Source organism: Monodelphis domestica, chromosome 1, assembly GCF_027887165.1.
Source record: "Monodelphis domestica isolate mMonDom1 chromosome 1, mMonDom1.pri, whole genome shotgun sequence".
NCBI classification, from domain to species: domain Eukaryota; kingdom Metazoa; phylum Chordata; class Mammalia; order Didelphimorphia; family Didelphidae; genus Monodelphis; species Monodelphis domestica.
This window is the reverse complement of record NC_077227.1, coordinates 387565373-387579367: the sequence shown is the minus strand read 5'-3', so window position 1 is coordinate 387579367 and position 13995 is coordinate 387565373. Positions and strand designations below refer to the sequence as shown.

Below are 13995 nucleotides of genomic sequence, written 5' to 3'. Positions count from 1 at the left end.
CTGTACACAGAGACTGATACATTGTGGCACAATTGAATGTAATGGACTTCTCTACTAGCTGCAATGCAATGATCCAGGACAATCCAGAGGAACTTATGAGAAAGAACACTATCCACATCTAGAGAACGAACTGTGGAAGCAGAAATTCAGTAGAAAAACATATGATCAATCATGTGTTTTGGTGGGGATATGATTAGGTTTTTGATGGTGAAAGATCACTCTATTGAAAATATGAATATTATGGAAATGGGTTTTGAACAATGATATATGTATAACACAGTGGAATTGCTTGTCAGCTCTGGGAAGTGAGAAAAATCATGATTCATGTAAACATGGAAAAAATCTAAATAAAATTTAAAAAATATAGGCAAGTTATTCAAATTTATAAGAATAGTAACTTACCTCAAATTATAAATCATCTAAGAAAATTAACAAGCAATTTTAAGAAGAAATCCAAGCTTTCAATAGACATATGCAAAAATCTCTAATTCATTAAGTAGAGAAATTTAAATTAAAGAAACTCTGAGAACTGAGTTAAAATTTATTTCATTTCCAAAGTTGAGAAAAAAAGGAAAAAAAACTCATTAGGGTATGTGAAATCATGTGAATTAATTGAAGGCTGGTACAGTTGTGAATACTTTGAAGCATTCTGAAAATAATTTGACACTATGCTCCTAAATTTACCATGCATACCTTTTGACCCATTTCTAGTTCTGCTAAGTCTAAACATTAACAAGATCAAAGAAAAAATAAACACTGATGTTACAAAGTTATTGTTGAAGCACTTTGGGGGTCAATAAAAACTTGGAAATTGAGAGCATTAATCAATCGAGGAAATGTTGAATGAATTATAATATCCAAAGGAAAAAAGAAAATGCCCTTTCAGAAAACTGGTCAACTACGGTATGGGGGGGGGAGGGTCATACGATTATAAAATATAGAATTGTGGTGAGATCTTACATTGAATAGAGAATTAGATTAGATGATCTAGTCAGAGAGAACCCAAGAGAATAAAATAAAGGTCAGATTTGGAGGGCACTTTATGAAATAGAACATAGACTATTTGAACTAGAAGAGCTTTAGAATGATATAGAATGTCAGAGCTGGAATAATCTTTAGAAGATGAAATCAAGAACAGATTTAGAAGGGAATTAAAGGGTAAACTATCACTTCAATATAGTTTGATTATTGAAAATATCTTAAAAGTAGCAGCAGGAAAATAATCTTTGTTATATTGTATAGCACCCTAGGAGGGGAGAGGAGAATTTTGGGAGATATTTAGGCTATATAAAGCAGAGGATATCAGTAAAAACATTTATAGTTCCAGTGTAGCAATCATCAACATTATAATTTCAAACAAGTTATCTTTTATAGCTCCCATCAAATAATCTATGAATAATATTCACTCACCACTCCCAATTATTGTGTTAAAATAAAAGTTTTGTCATAAAACTTTCATCCATGTTCCTCTTTTTTCCCAGCTGTTTTCTTACATAACCATGACTACTTATAATCACAATACACCACAAGTCTTTACCCAGTCCTTTGCAAAGTCTTGGAGCTAAAAACCTTCAGCAGGGAGTGTTTTCACCTCAGAAAACAGACATGGCATGGAACGAAAGTAGTCAAAGGATACTTGCTTCCTGGGGCCTGGAGACCCAGACATACACGGTAAGGCAAGAACGATGAGGCATTTTATAGATGGAAGGTATGGGGGGAGAACTTCAGAAGTAGAGAACAGTGTCTGGTGCATGTGGGGTCTAAGAAGAAAGCATTAGATAATAGAGAGAGGAAGGCAAAAGGTTTCTGGAAGGATAGTCCTATTTTTTTTAACATTCAGCTAATCACATCTAGAAACCTGTGGGAAATTCATGTCCCATCACCTTTCATCATTTTCATTTTTACCACTATCCTTATTATCCTCATGATCTGTAAACATTTATTGCATGTATATTCAGTTCTACCAAGCAACCAAAGCAGTATAAGAAAAGGTTCTTCCTATGAGAGACTCGCAGTCGAGTTGGGGAGGACATAGGATGAAGGCAAATGATTACACTGGATAAGGGGGATTTTTTTGCTAGGAAATAAAGGGAAGACATGAGACAAATCTGGGTCCTGGCAATCCTACACCCTTGTGTAGTCTATTTCTATAGTTTTCTTTCTCTTTCTTGAAAAAATAGTACTAAATCTTCTGTTTTCATATATACTGACTTCCCAATATACTGTTCCTCCTTACTCCCATCTCTAGCTTCTTTTCTTTAGCATAACAAATCATAGATTTTAGAAAGGAAAGAATCCCTCCATAGCCTATCTAATCTAACCCATTCATGAAAAAAGGATCTTTTCAACAACATATTTGACAAATAGTTCTCCAGTCTTTGCTTAGAGAATTCAAGGGAGGAGAGATAACATGAAAAAGTTATTTTTTAAATAAAAAATCTACCCATTTTCTTCTCATCTTTCCCAACCTCCATTGAGAAAGGAAAAAAAAACCTCACAGACACTATTATGAATATGTATAGTCAAGTAAAATAAAATTTCACATTGACCATGACCAAATGATATTTTTCAATCAGCAATATGAGTCTATCTCTTTTAGGAGGTGGGTAGTATGTTTCATTACAAGACTTCTGAAATCAGGATTGGTTATTGTATTGATCAGAATTTTCAGTCTTTCAAAGATGCTTGTCTTCACAATATTGTTATTGTAGAAATTATTCTCTTGATTCTGTTCACTTCAGTCTGTATTAATTCACACAAATTTTCTGGTGTTTCTCCAAAATTATGCTCTTCATTCTATCATTCAGCACTTTAGAATTCCATCATATGCATATAACATAACTATTCAGCCATTTCTTAATTAATGGTCATCTATCCAGTTTTCAATTCTTTTCCACCATGAAAAGAGTGACTATAAATATTTTTTACAAATGAGTCATTTTCCTCTTTGATTTCTTTGCACATAGACTTAGTTTTGTTGGATCAAAGTGACCCCCATTTCTGCAAAGAAAGGAGGAAAGTCCATTCTCATAGCCCTTTTTCAGAGTCAAGCTTGATCATTATAATTACATAACATTCAGAATTATTATTGTCATTGTCCTTTCCATTTACATTATTATAATACTTTTACATATTGTTTTCCTATTTCTATTTGTTTTACCTGACATCAGTTCATATCTCTTCTCTTGCCTCTCTTTATTCTTCATATACGTTATTTCTTATGGGGCAGAGATATTCCAATACATTTCTGTATCAAAATTTATTTACCTATACTCTACTTAAGCTCTATTTGCTTCTTTTTCTTAATGTTCACCAACCATGCCAGTAATAATAATAGTAACTAATTTATATGGCATTTACTTCACACCAGTTACTGTGCTAAGCATTCTCCAGTTATTATCTCATTTGATCCTCATAAAAACCTTGGGAGCAAGATGCTACTATCCTTTTACAGATGAGGAAACTGAAGCAAACAAGTTGTGACTTACCCAGGGTGACACAGCTAGTAAGTATCCAAGTTCGGATTTGAATTCAGATTTTCCTTACTCCAGATCTGGCACTCTATTCACTTTTTCACCTACTTGCCATGAAATAATAGATTCCAGAATTTTTCCAGGAATTGACATTAAACTTGCTAGCCTAGAATTTGCAGTTAATATTCCTTATCTTTCTTTTTAATAGAAATCTGGATGACATTCACTGCTCTCTGATTCTGCAGTACTTCTCCCATTTACCAAAATATTGTAAAGGCCCCTCATGGGGACTTGGCAATTGTATTAGCCATGTTTAGTGTTGTTTTTTTTTTCTGGATAAGCTGACAATTTTTCTACAAGATAGTTAATCCCCTTTAGTATTTTCTTATGTATCTTGAGTATCAACTCTATTATTCATTTCTATTCTGTTGGCACAGAAAACAGAAGCAAAAAGAAATTCAGCAGCTGTGCCTTCTTTCCATCATTAGTTATTGGCACCTCATCTTGCTTCTTAGATCCTCCTTCCCCCCAAACTAGATAAACCTTTTCCTTTTGTTATTCCTTAGCTTTTCTTACCAGCTCAATCTGAAGTGCATCATTTGTGGTAGTAATCTTAGGAATACTATTGTCTTTCTAGTCCTTGAGAGCAAGAACTATTGTGTTTTTTTCTATTTATATCCCTAATGTTTAGTATAATGTTTGGTACACAACAAATGCTATTTCATTCATTAATTCATCCATTTATTCACTCTAACATATTTATCTGTTCTAACACTCTAAATTTTATTAAATATTTTTTCTAGCTCTAAAATTAATTTATGTTAGAGAGGTCTTCCAACTATAACATTCTTTATTTGATAATATCTTCTTACGTCTTATCCATTTTGGACATTCTATTTTTTGAAGTTTTAGGCTTCCATTTATCGCTAACACAGTACATTTAATTTTATTTTCTACCTCAAACATACATTTTCTAAGGCCTTTTTCTGCCTGAACATTTACAATTTTGGTTCCTTTCAGGTCTTAAATTCTCTTTTTTTACATTACAAAGTTCCTTCCAGTCCTAAAATTCTATGGCTTATGTTCTGAGGTTCTTCGTATTTCTACAGCTCTATGTTCTAAGTTTTCAAGAACTTTCCATCGATGCCATTCTATATTCCATGCTGTAAGTTTCCTTCAAGACTCTAAAATTCCATATTTATTCTCTGAAGATCCTTATAACTCTGCCCTTCCTACAAATCCCTTCTAGTCCTAAGGCCCACATCACATTTTACAGACTTTCTATCTGTAACTTTATATGTGCTGTGTTTATTAGGCCTGCTTTGTATTCAAATTTTATCATCCATGTTTTTAGGCTTTTTTTTCTAGTTCTAGCAATGTAATCTATGTGTGTCTTAAGATCTCTTCTACCTTTAATCTTTGTGCTTTAATGTACCTTCTAACTGACATTCTGTTTTCTGTGTTCTGGTTTCTAAGGTCCCTTCAAGCTATATCATTTATGTGCTCTAATTTCTCTATGAGTCTTTAAGGAAGTTATTTTCATCCCTGACTTCTGAGCACCTCAGATATTTTCTCTATTGCTCTTAGGAGAATGGTCACTTTGATACCTTACATATATGACATATTTTATTGCTACAAAGCTTATTTCCCTGTTACCTTATGTAGTTCTGACACTAGCTCTTTGAATTAAGTAGGTCATATATGAAGTAACAGATTAAGAGAATCAAAATGTCTGCCATAAAGTTAGTCAATGACCAATCAGTGGCTGAGTTAAATCAGCTTTGCAACAAAATTTGCTCTTTCTTTTCAGTCATGGCCATTTTAAGTTATTAAGTTATTAAGAGTTAAGCTATTCTTTTCCTTGCATCACTTGAAGGATGAGAAATAGAAAAACACTCCAGGTCCGTATTTGAGGGAAAAGACAGCGATTAGCACTGGGAGGAAAGCTGATTTGTTATTGTGTAAACAGGAATGAGTTGTATCTGTTACAGATCCTTCCCATGGAGAACGTGTCAATATTGCTCCAGGAAAGCTCCCTGGCACCATCAGAGAAAGCTGTTGACTCCCCTCATCCAGTCTGGGCTGCTCTTGATATCCTGTGCATAGTCATCTTTGGAGTGACATTCATCCTAGGCACGGTTGGCAATGCACTTGTCATCTGGGTAGCTGGTTTCCATATGCCTTGTACCGTCAACAGTGTCTGGTTCATCAATCTTGCTATTGCTGACTTTGCTTTCTGCCTCTCCCTGCCCCTCAACATGACCTTTGTAATTCTACAGAGACATTGGCCTTTTGGTCGGGTTCTCTGCAAACTCCATGGTGCCATGACCAACCTTAACCTTTTTGCCAGTGTCTTCCTAGTTTCCCTGTTTTCTGTGGATCGTTGTGTCATTGTCCTTTGGCCTCTTTGGGCCAGGAAACACCGAAGGCCATCCCTTGCAGCCTTGGGAGCTTTGGGGGTCTGGCTCATGGCCCTTGCCTTCTTTGGCATTTCGCTGATGATCAAGGACACAATTACATACCATGGTATCACCTACTGCTATAATAACTATGATATCTGGAATGAAACCCATGGAAACTATGAGTTGTGGCAGCAGATTGTTATCCCTCGCTACCATGCCCTTATCATCATCCGTTCATTATGTGGCTTTGTGGGGCCAATGGCTATCATTGGGATCTGCTATAGCCTGGTAAGTGCCAAGCTTTGGCAGAATCAGTTTACATTGTCTAGCCGGCCCTTTCGGGTCCTCATAGCTGTGGTCATTGCTTTCTTCCTCTGCTGGCTGCCCTTTAATATACTCCAGTGGGTAGAATTCATTTCCTCTTTGAAGAACCATCAGGTCCTCCATACCATTGTTCAACGCCTGGGTCCAATAGTCTCCTCTCTCGCCTTTGTGAACAGTTGTCTCAACCCAGTGCTGTATGTTTTCATTGGACGTGATTTTCGTGAGCAGTTGCTCCGCTCTCTGCCAGTTATCCTGGAACGAGCCTTGGCTGAGGAGCCACAGAGCAAGGGACATTCGTCTAGCAAGTCACAAGATGTAAACTTATCTACACCCCATCTTTATTCATAGTTATGTCTACAATGGTATAAGATCACAATAAAAAATTATTTGTAGCATGTGACTCCTGACTTTCAAGACTCATTTGACACTGATCAAAGCACTCTGTAGCCTGGAGCAGGTTGCTCCTCCTTTTGTAGCTTTAGATTTCCTCATCCAAGAAATTAGAGAGTTGGACTAGTTTATGAAGTTTCATTCAGTTCTATACTCTATGATGCAATGACATATTGTGAAAAAGACTGAGGTCAGTACAGAGAGAGCTGAATGACATATGATATTTGCTTTAAAGAAGTCCTCAGTATGTTAAGGGGAAGATAATATAAAAAATGTGCAGTTGTAAGGGGTTCCACTTATCTTCTAGTCCAAAGATGCTTAACTTTAGATCCGTGGACCTCCCAAATGTCCTATGAATAGATTTGATTGTTCATGAATTTGGATGGGGAAAAAACCCTATTTCTTTATTTCAACATAACTGGCTTATTTTGTAATGCTGTGCATCTTATTTTATGCTGTTAAGGACATTATCCTATGAAAAGGTCCACAGGCTTCACCAGAATGCTAAAAGGATTAATGATACCAAAAAAGTTGAGAACCCTTGATCAAGCCCTTCATTTTACAGTTGATGAAGTTCAATGAAAGAGAAGTTGTTATTTATCAATTTAAATTAAGTGACTTGCCACTTAAGTAAGTGTCTTAGGTCATTCAAATGGAAGTGACATAAACTGGTTTCAAAATCAGGTCTCTAGATTCTGAAACCCCTGCTTTTTCCATTATGTCAAACTTAGCAAGGAACAAATATGATATCAACAGGCAGTGCAAGTTCAATGGTACAAAGTGATAGAAATGTCAGATGTGGGTAGGACTGTGTGAATTTTAAAACTACTTCACCCTACTCAGATGGTACTTTAGAAAATTTGATTTAGCTATTTCCTGATTGTAACAATGGAGATACTTGATCAGGAATGTCTTGGGAACTTTACATTGCTCCATCCTACTTAGTCTAACAAGGTAATGAATGTCTGTACCCATACTTAAGGATTAAGTATCTAGGAGGATGGCCTTCAACAGATATGTGCAGAAACAGCTGACAGACCCCTGGGCTGTCCTAAGTCAAGCTAAGCTACTATTGGTACAGATAAGATGCAGGAAAGTGATGTAAAACTGTCTATATAGGGCACATCACTTCCTCTCTTCATGCTCTTTCCCCGGAGAGGTGGATCTGGCTAATCACTTCCTGTGAGCAGCCTGGGTGCCAGTTCGATCCTGGAACTCAGCCTGGAGGGGCTCCCTCAGACAGCTTCCTTGAAAAGGTCATGTGGTGAGTGATAAGACTGACTTCCCTTTTCCTTTGACTCTCAGGGGAGTCCCACTTGGCCAAGGCCTTTAACTCCTGTATGGCTCAGCCCGAGGCGGAGAAGTTTAAATTAACTCTTTCCTCTCCCTCTCTCTTCTCCTTAATTCCTTCTCTCTATATTAATTAAAATCACCATAATTTCCAGCTAACTTGGCTACCTTATTATTTGGGATATATGGCAACCAATTAAATATAGTTTAGGTCACAATGCTAAAATTATCCTTTACAACTGCTATGTGCTAATGGTTGAGGGGAGACTTGATTTGGTCTTGGAGAATGAATGGGATCTGGAGATATAAAGGATGGAGGAGAGAACAATCGAAAGGACATTTTGATGAAATGTTTCAATAGAGGCACAGATGACATAAAAAATTTGTAGAAAGCTCAAAGGTGAGGCTGGATATCAAACATATTAGGTGACAAAATTAGGATTAAAAAATACTTCTGTAGAGATATCTAATAAATTGTAAAAAGAGGCTTGGATAGATAGTAGTCCCTTTAGGAAAATATGGAGTTTTTAATTTGAAAATTATCATTTAATTAATTAATTTATAATATTTTTCTATGGTTACATGATTCATGTGTGTTCCATCCCCTTCTCCCACCCCTTCCCATAGCCAACGAGCAACTCCACTGGGTTTTACATGTGTCATTGATCAAGACCTATTTTGAAAATATGAAATTTTTAATGGACTACAAACTTAAGATGGTCCAACTAGGCAATATGGCAGGTAAAAATGCTACTGTGAGGTGGTTTATGAGGGAGAGAAAATAATTGCTTATTAACTGTAAAAAAAAAATGAAATAAAATTATCTTTAAAAAGTGAGTGCAGGGGACTTCCGGGTAATCATGGCTGCAATCTAGACACCACACGCTTCCTCTCCCCGGCACCAAATGAAATAGACTACATCAAAGGAGCATAAAAATCACCTTTGGAGGAACAGGACTCCCCAGTATCCCACAGAGGTGAAGGTATGTGGGGCTTGAACATTTCCACACTATAATAAGAAGGAGAAAAAGCTTGCACAGAAAAGTGAACTGAGCCACCCTTCCCCCACCCCACCTCCCCCACCAAACCAGAGTGAGCTACCTGAACGCTCACCAGGACAGCCAGTGAGTGGGGAACGTCTCTGTCGGGGGGGGGGGCACTCCAGGGTCCTTGGGATCTGGGGACTGCCAGGAAAAAATGTCTCAGGGCGGTTTCACTGGAGAATCCGGCACTGATTACGGGGGTCAGAGTAGCTGTACTTGGGGCGGTTGCACTGAACATCTCCGCGGAGCTAAACACCAGGGGCGGACCATGCGCTGATTATCTTGGCGGAGCTGAACACCTGGGCAGTGTGGCTGTGATCAGGGACCCAGTGCTCTAAGAAACCTCGGAGGCTGGGAAGAATTAGTCTGAAGCAACCTAAATTCACAGAAAAACCGCCCATATAACTCAGACCCCAGACCAAAAAGGAAAGGGGAATAAATCCACCAAAGGGATGGCTCCCATGGCCCAAAATCAAGCCTCCAGGAAGAAAGGGAAAAAAGTGACTATTGAAAACTTTTATGGTGGAAGTACCCAAGGAAAAGAGGAGAATGAGGAGGAAATCCAAAAAAAATCAGATCATGCCACCCAAAATGGAAACTATCAAAAAGCTCTGGAAGATCTCAAACTGGAACTTATCCAAAAGATGGAAACCTGGAAAGAAAAATGGGAGAAAGAGATCACCAGTCTGACAGATAAGACTGCTCAATTGGAAAAAGAGCTCGAAGCATCCAATAGAAGGGCAGACAAAGCTGAAAAGCAAAACCAATCCCTAACGACCAGAATTAAGCAACTCGAAGAAAGCGAGATGATAAAACAGCAAGAATCAATAAAGCAAACCCCAAAAATTAATGAATTAGAAGAAAACATAAAATATCTCACTGAGAAGGTCACAGATCTCGAAAACAGAGGAAGAAGAGAAAACCTCCGAATTATTGGTCTCCCAGAAAAACCAGAGATAAACAATAAACTCAATATTATTCTACAGGAGATTATAAAAGAAAATTGCCCCCACGTTCTGGAGCAAGGGGGCAAAATAGAAATAGAAAGGATTCATAGATCACCCTCTATACTAAATCCCCAAAAGACAACCCCTAGGAATGTAATTGCCAAATTCAAGAGCTTCCAAGAAAAGGAGAAAATTCTACAAGAAGCCAAGAAGAGGAGCTTCAGATATAAGGGGGCTCCCATAAGGATCACACACAACTTAGCGGCTAACACACTAAGAGACCGCAAAGCATGGAACACAATATTTAGAAAGGCAAGAGAGCTGGGTCTCCAACCAAGAATCAGCTACCCAGCAAAACTGACTATATACTTCCAGGGGAAAGTATGGGCATTCAACAAAATAGAAGATTTCCAAGCATTTGCTAAGAAAAGACCAGAGCTCTGTGGAAAGTTCGATATCCAAGCACAGAAAGCAAGAGAAACATGAAAAGGTAAATATGAAAGAAAGGGAAAAGGAGAGAAATCTTATCTTTTTCTTTAAGTCAAACTCTCTTCTATAAGGAATACATTTACATCAAATTATGTATATTAATATGTGGGGAAAATGTTTTGTGTAACTCTCATAAATTGTAGCATCATAAGAGTAGTTAGAAGAAACATGCATAGGGAAAGATTGGGGCATTAAGAAGATTTGGGAAAAGTGGGGGCAAAGAAAGGAAAAGGGAGGGGGGAACCATTGATAATACTAAGATTAACTTCAAGAAATAGGGGGGGACTCAATAGAATAATCTTTCCCATATAAAGATACACATGGGAAGGGGAGGGGAAGAACTCTCATATGAGAAGGAGAGGAAGAGAGCGTGAAGTGGAAATACTAAAACCTTACTCTCTGAAAGCAAATCTGAGAGGGAAGAACATCTAGATCCAGTGGGATCCTGAATTCTCTCTTATCCATTAGGGCAAGAAAGAAAGGAAAATTAAGGAGGGGGAGGGGGGAGGGAATATAAAAAGGGAGAGGTTAGAACGGGAAGCATCTCAAGGGAGGGGACTAGGGGGACTGACCTAAAGTAAATCACTGGTTCAAAAGGAGAAAGCTAAAGAAGAAAGGTCAGAACTAGGGGAAGATATCAAAATGCCAGCAAATCCACAAATGACAATCATAACTTTGAACGTGAATGGGATGAACTCACCCATAAAAGGTAGACAAATAGAAGATTGGATTAGAACCCAAAACCCTACCATATGTTGTCTTCAAGAAACACATATGAGACGGGTTGACACTCACAAGGTTAGAATTAAAGGTTGGAGTAAGACCTTTTGGGCCTCAACTGATAGAAAGAAGGCAGGAGTTGCAATCATGATATCTGACAAAGCCAAAGCACAAATAGACCTGATCAAAAGGGATAGGGAAGGTAAATATATTCTGCTAAAAGGGAGTATAGACAATGAGGAAATATCACTAATCAACATGTATGCACCAAATGGTATAGCATCCAAATATTTAATAGAGAAACTAGGAGAATTGAAGGAGGAAATAGACAGTAAAACCATATTAGTGGGAGACTTGAACCAACCACTATCAAATTAAGATAAATCAAACCAAAAAATAAACAAGAGGTAAAAGAAGTGAATGAAATCTTAGAAAAATTAGAGTTAATAGACATATGGAGAAAAATAAATAGGGAAAAAAAGGAATACACCTTCTTTTCAGCACCACATGGCACATTCACAAAAATAGATCATACACTAGGTCATAGAAACATGGCACTCAAATGCAGAAAAGCAGAAATAATAAATGCAGCCTTTTCAGATCATAAGGCAATAAAAATATTGATTGGCAAGGGTACATGGAGAGCCAAATCAAAAATTAATTGGAAATTAAATAATATGATACTCCAAAATTGGTTAGTTAGAGAAGAAATCATAGAAACAATTAATAATTTCGTTGAAGAAAATGACAATGGCGAAACATCCTTTCAAACCTTATGGGATGCAGCCAAGGCAGTACTTAGAGGAAAATTCATATCCCTGAGTGCATATATTAACAAATTAGGGAGGATAGAGATCAAGGAATTGGAAATGTAAATCAAAAAACTTGAGAACGAACAAATTAAAAACCCCCAGAGAAAACCATACTAGAGATCCTAAAAATTAAGGGAGAAATTAATAAAATCGAAAGTGACAGAATTATTGAGCTAATAAACAAGACTAGAAGCTGGTACTTTGAAAAAACAGACAAAATAGACAAAGTACTGGTTAATCTAATTAAAAAAAGGAAAAAAGAAAGGCAAATTAACAGCATCAAGGATGAAAAGGGGGATCTCACCTCCAATGAAGAGGAAATTAAGGCAATCATTAAAAAATACTTTGCCCAACTATATGGCAATAAATATACCAACCTAGGTGATATGGATGAATATTTACAAAAATATAAATTGCCTAGACTAACAGAAGAAGAAATAGTTTTCTTAAATAATCCCATATCAGAAAAAGAAATCCAACAGACCATCAAAGAACTTCCTAAGAAAAAATCCCCAGGGCCTGATGGATTCACCAGTGAATTCTATCAAACATTCAGAGAACAGTTAATCCCAATACTATACAAACTATTTGACATAATAAGCAAAGAGGGAGTTCTACCAAACTCCTTTTATGACACAAACATGGTACTAATTCCAAAGCCAGGCAGGCCAAAAACAGAGAAAGAAAATTATAGACCAATCTCCCTAATGAATATAGATGCAAAAATCTTAAATAGGATACTAGCAAAAAGATTCCAGCAAGTGATCAGAAGGGTCATCCACCATAATCAAGTAGGATTTATACCAGGGATGCAGGGCTGGTTCAATATTAGGAAAACTATCCACATAATTGACCACATCAACAAGCAAACCAACAAGAACCACATGATTATCTCAGTAGATGCAGAAAAAGCCTTTGATAAAATACAACACCCATTCCTACTAAAAACACTAGAAAGCATAGGAATAGAAGGGTCGTTCCTAAAAATAATAAACAGTATATATCTAAAACCATCAACTAATATCATCTGCAATGGGGATAAACTAGATACATTCCCATTAAGATCAGGAGTGAAACAAGGATGCCCATTATCACCTCTATTTTTTGACATTGTATTAGAAACACTAGCAGTAGCAATTAGAGAAGAAAAAGAAATTGAAGGCATTAAAATAGGCAAGGAGGAGACCAAATTATCGTTCTTTGCAGATGACATGATGGTCTACTTAACGAATCCTAGAGATTCAACCATAAAGCTAATCGAAATAATCAACAACTTTAGCAAAGTTGCAGTATACAAAATAAACCCACATGTCATCAGCATTTCTATATAATTCCAACACAGCTCAGCAGCAAGAACTAGAAAGAGAAATCCCATTCAAAATTACCTTAGACAAAATAAAATACTTAGGAATCTATCTCCCGAGGCAAACACAGGATCTATATGAACACAACTACAAAACACTTTCCACACAACTAAAACTAGACTTGAACAATTGGAAGAACATTAACTGCTCATGGGTAGGACGAGCCAATATAATAAAAATGACCATCCTACCCAAACTCATCTATCTATTTAGTGCCATACCCATGGAACTTCCAAAAATTTTTTAACTGATTTAGAAAAAAAACATAACAAAGTTCATTTGGAAGAACAAAAGATCAAGGATATCCAGGGAAATAATGAAAAAAAATACAAAGGAAGGGGGTCTTGCAGTCCCAGATCTCAGACTATATTACAAAGCAGCAGTCATCAAAACAATTTGGTACTGGCTAAGAGAAAGAAAGGAGGATCAGTGGAATAGACTGGGGGCAAGCAACCTCAGCAAGACAATATATGACAAACCCAAAGATCCCAGCTTTTGGGACAAAAATCCACTATTTCATAAAAACTGCTGGGAAAATTGGAGGACAGTGTGGGAAAGATTAGGCTTAGATCAACACCTCACACCCTACACCAAGATAAATTCAAAATGGGTGAATGACTTGAACATAAAGAAGGAAACTATAAGAAAATTAGGCGAACACAGAATAGTTTACATGTCAGACCTTTGGGAAGGGAAAGACTTCAAAACCAAGCAATAATTAGAAAGAGTTACAAAATGCAA

General features: G+C 36.9%; 1 protein-coding gene across 1 annotated transcript; it reads left to right on the top strand.

Moving 5' to 3' along the window:
- The first annotated feature begins 1530 nt into the window (after positions 1-1530).
- Positions 1531-6599, top strand: LOC100031667 (N-formyl peptide receptor 2-like). The gene is made up of 2 exons (XM_001380829.5): positions 1531-1671; positions 5465-6599. The coding sequence occupies exons 1-2, from the start codon at positions 1606-1608 to the stop codon at positions 6545-6547; spliced, it is 1149 nt and encodes a 382-aa protein (XP_001380866.3). The 5' UTR covers positions 1531-1605; the 3' UTR covers positions 6548-6599.
- The last annotated feature ends 7396 nt before the right edge of the window (positions 6600-13995 follow it).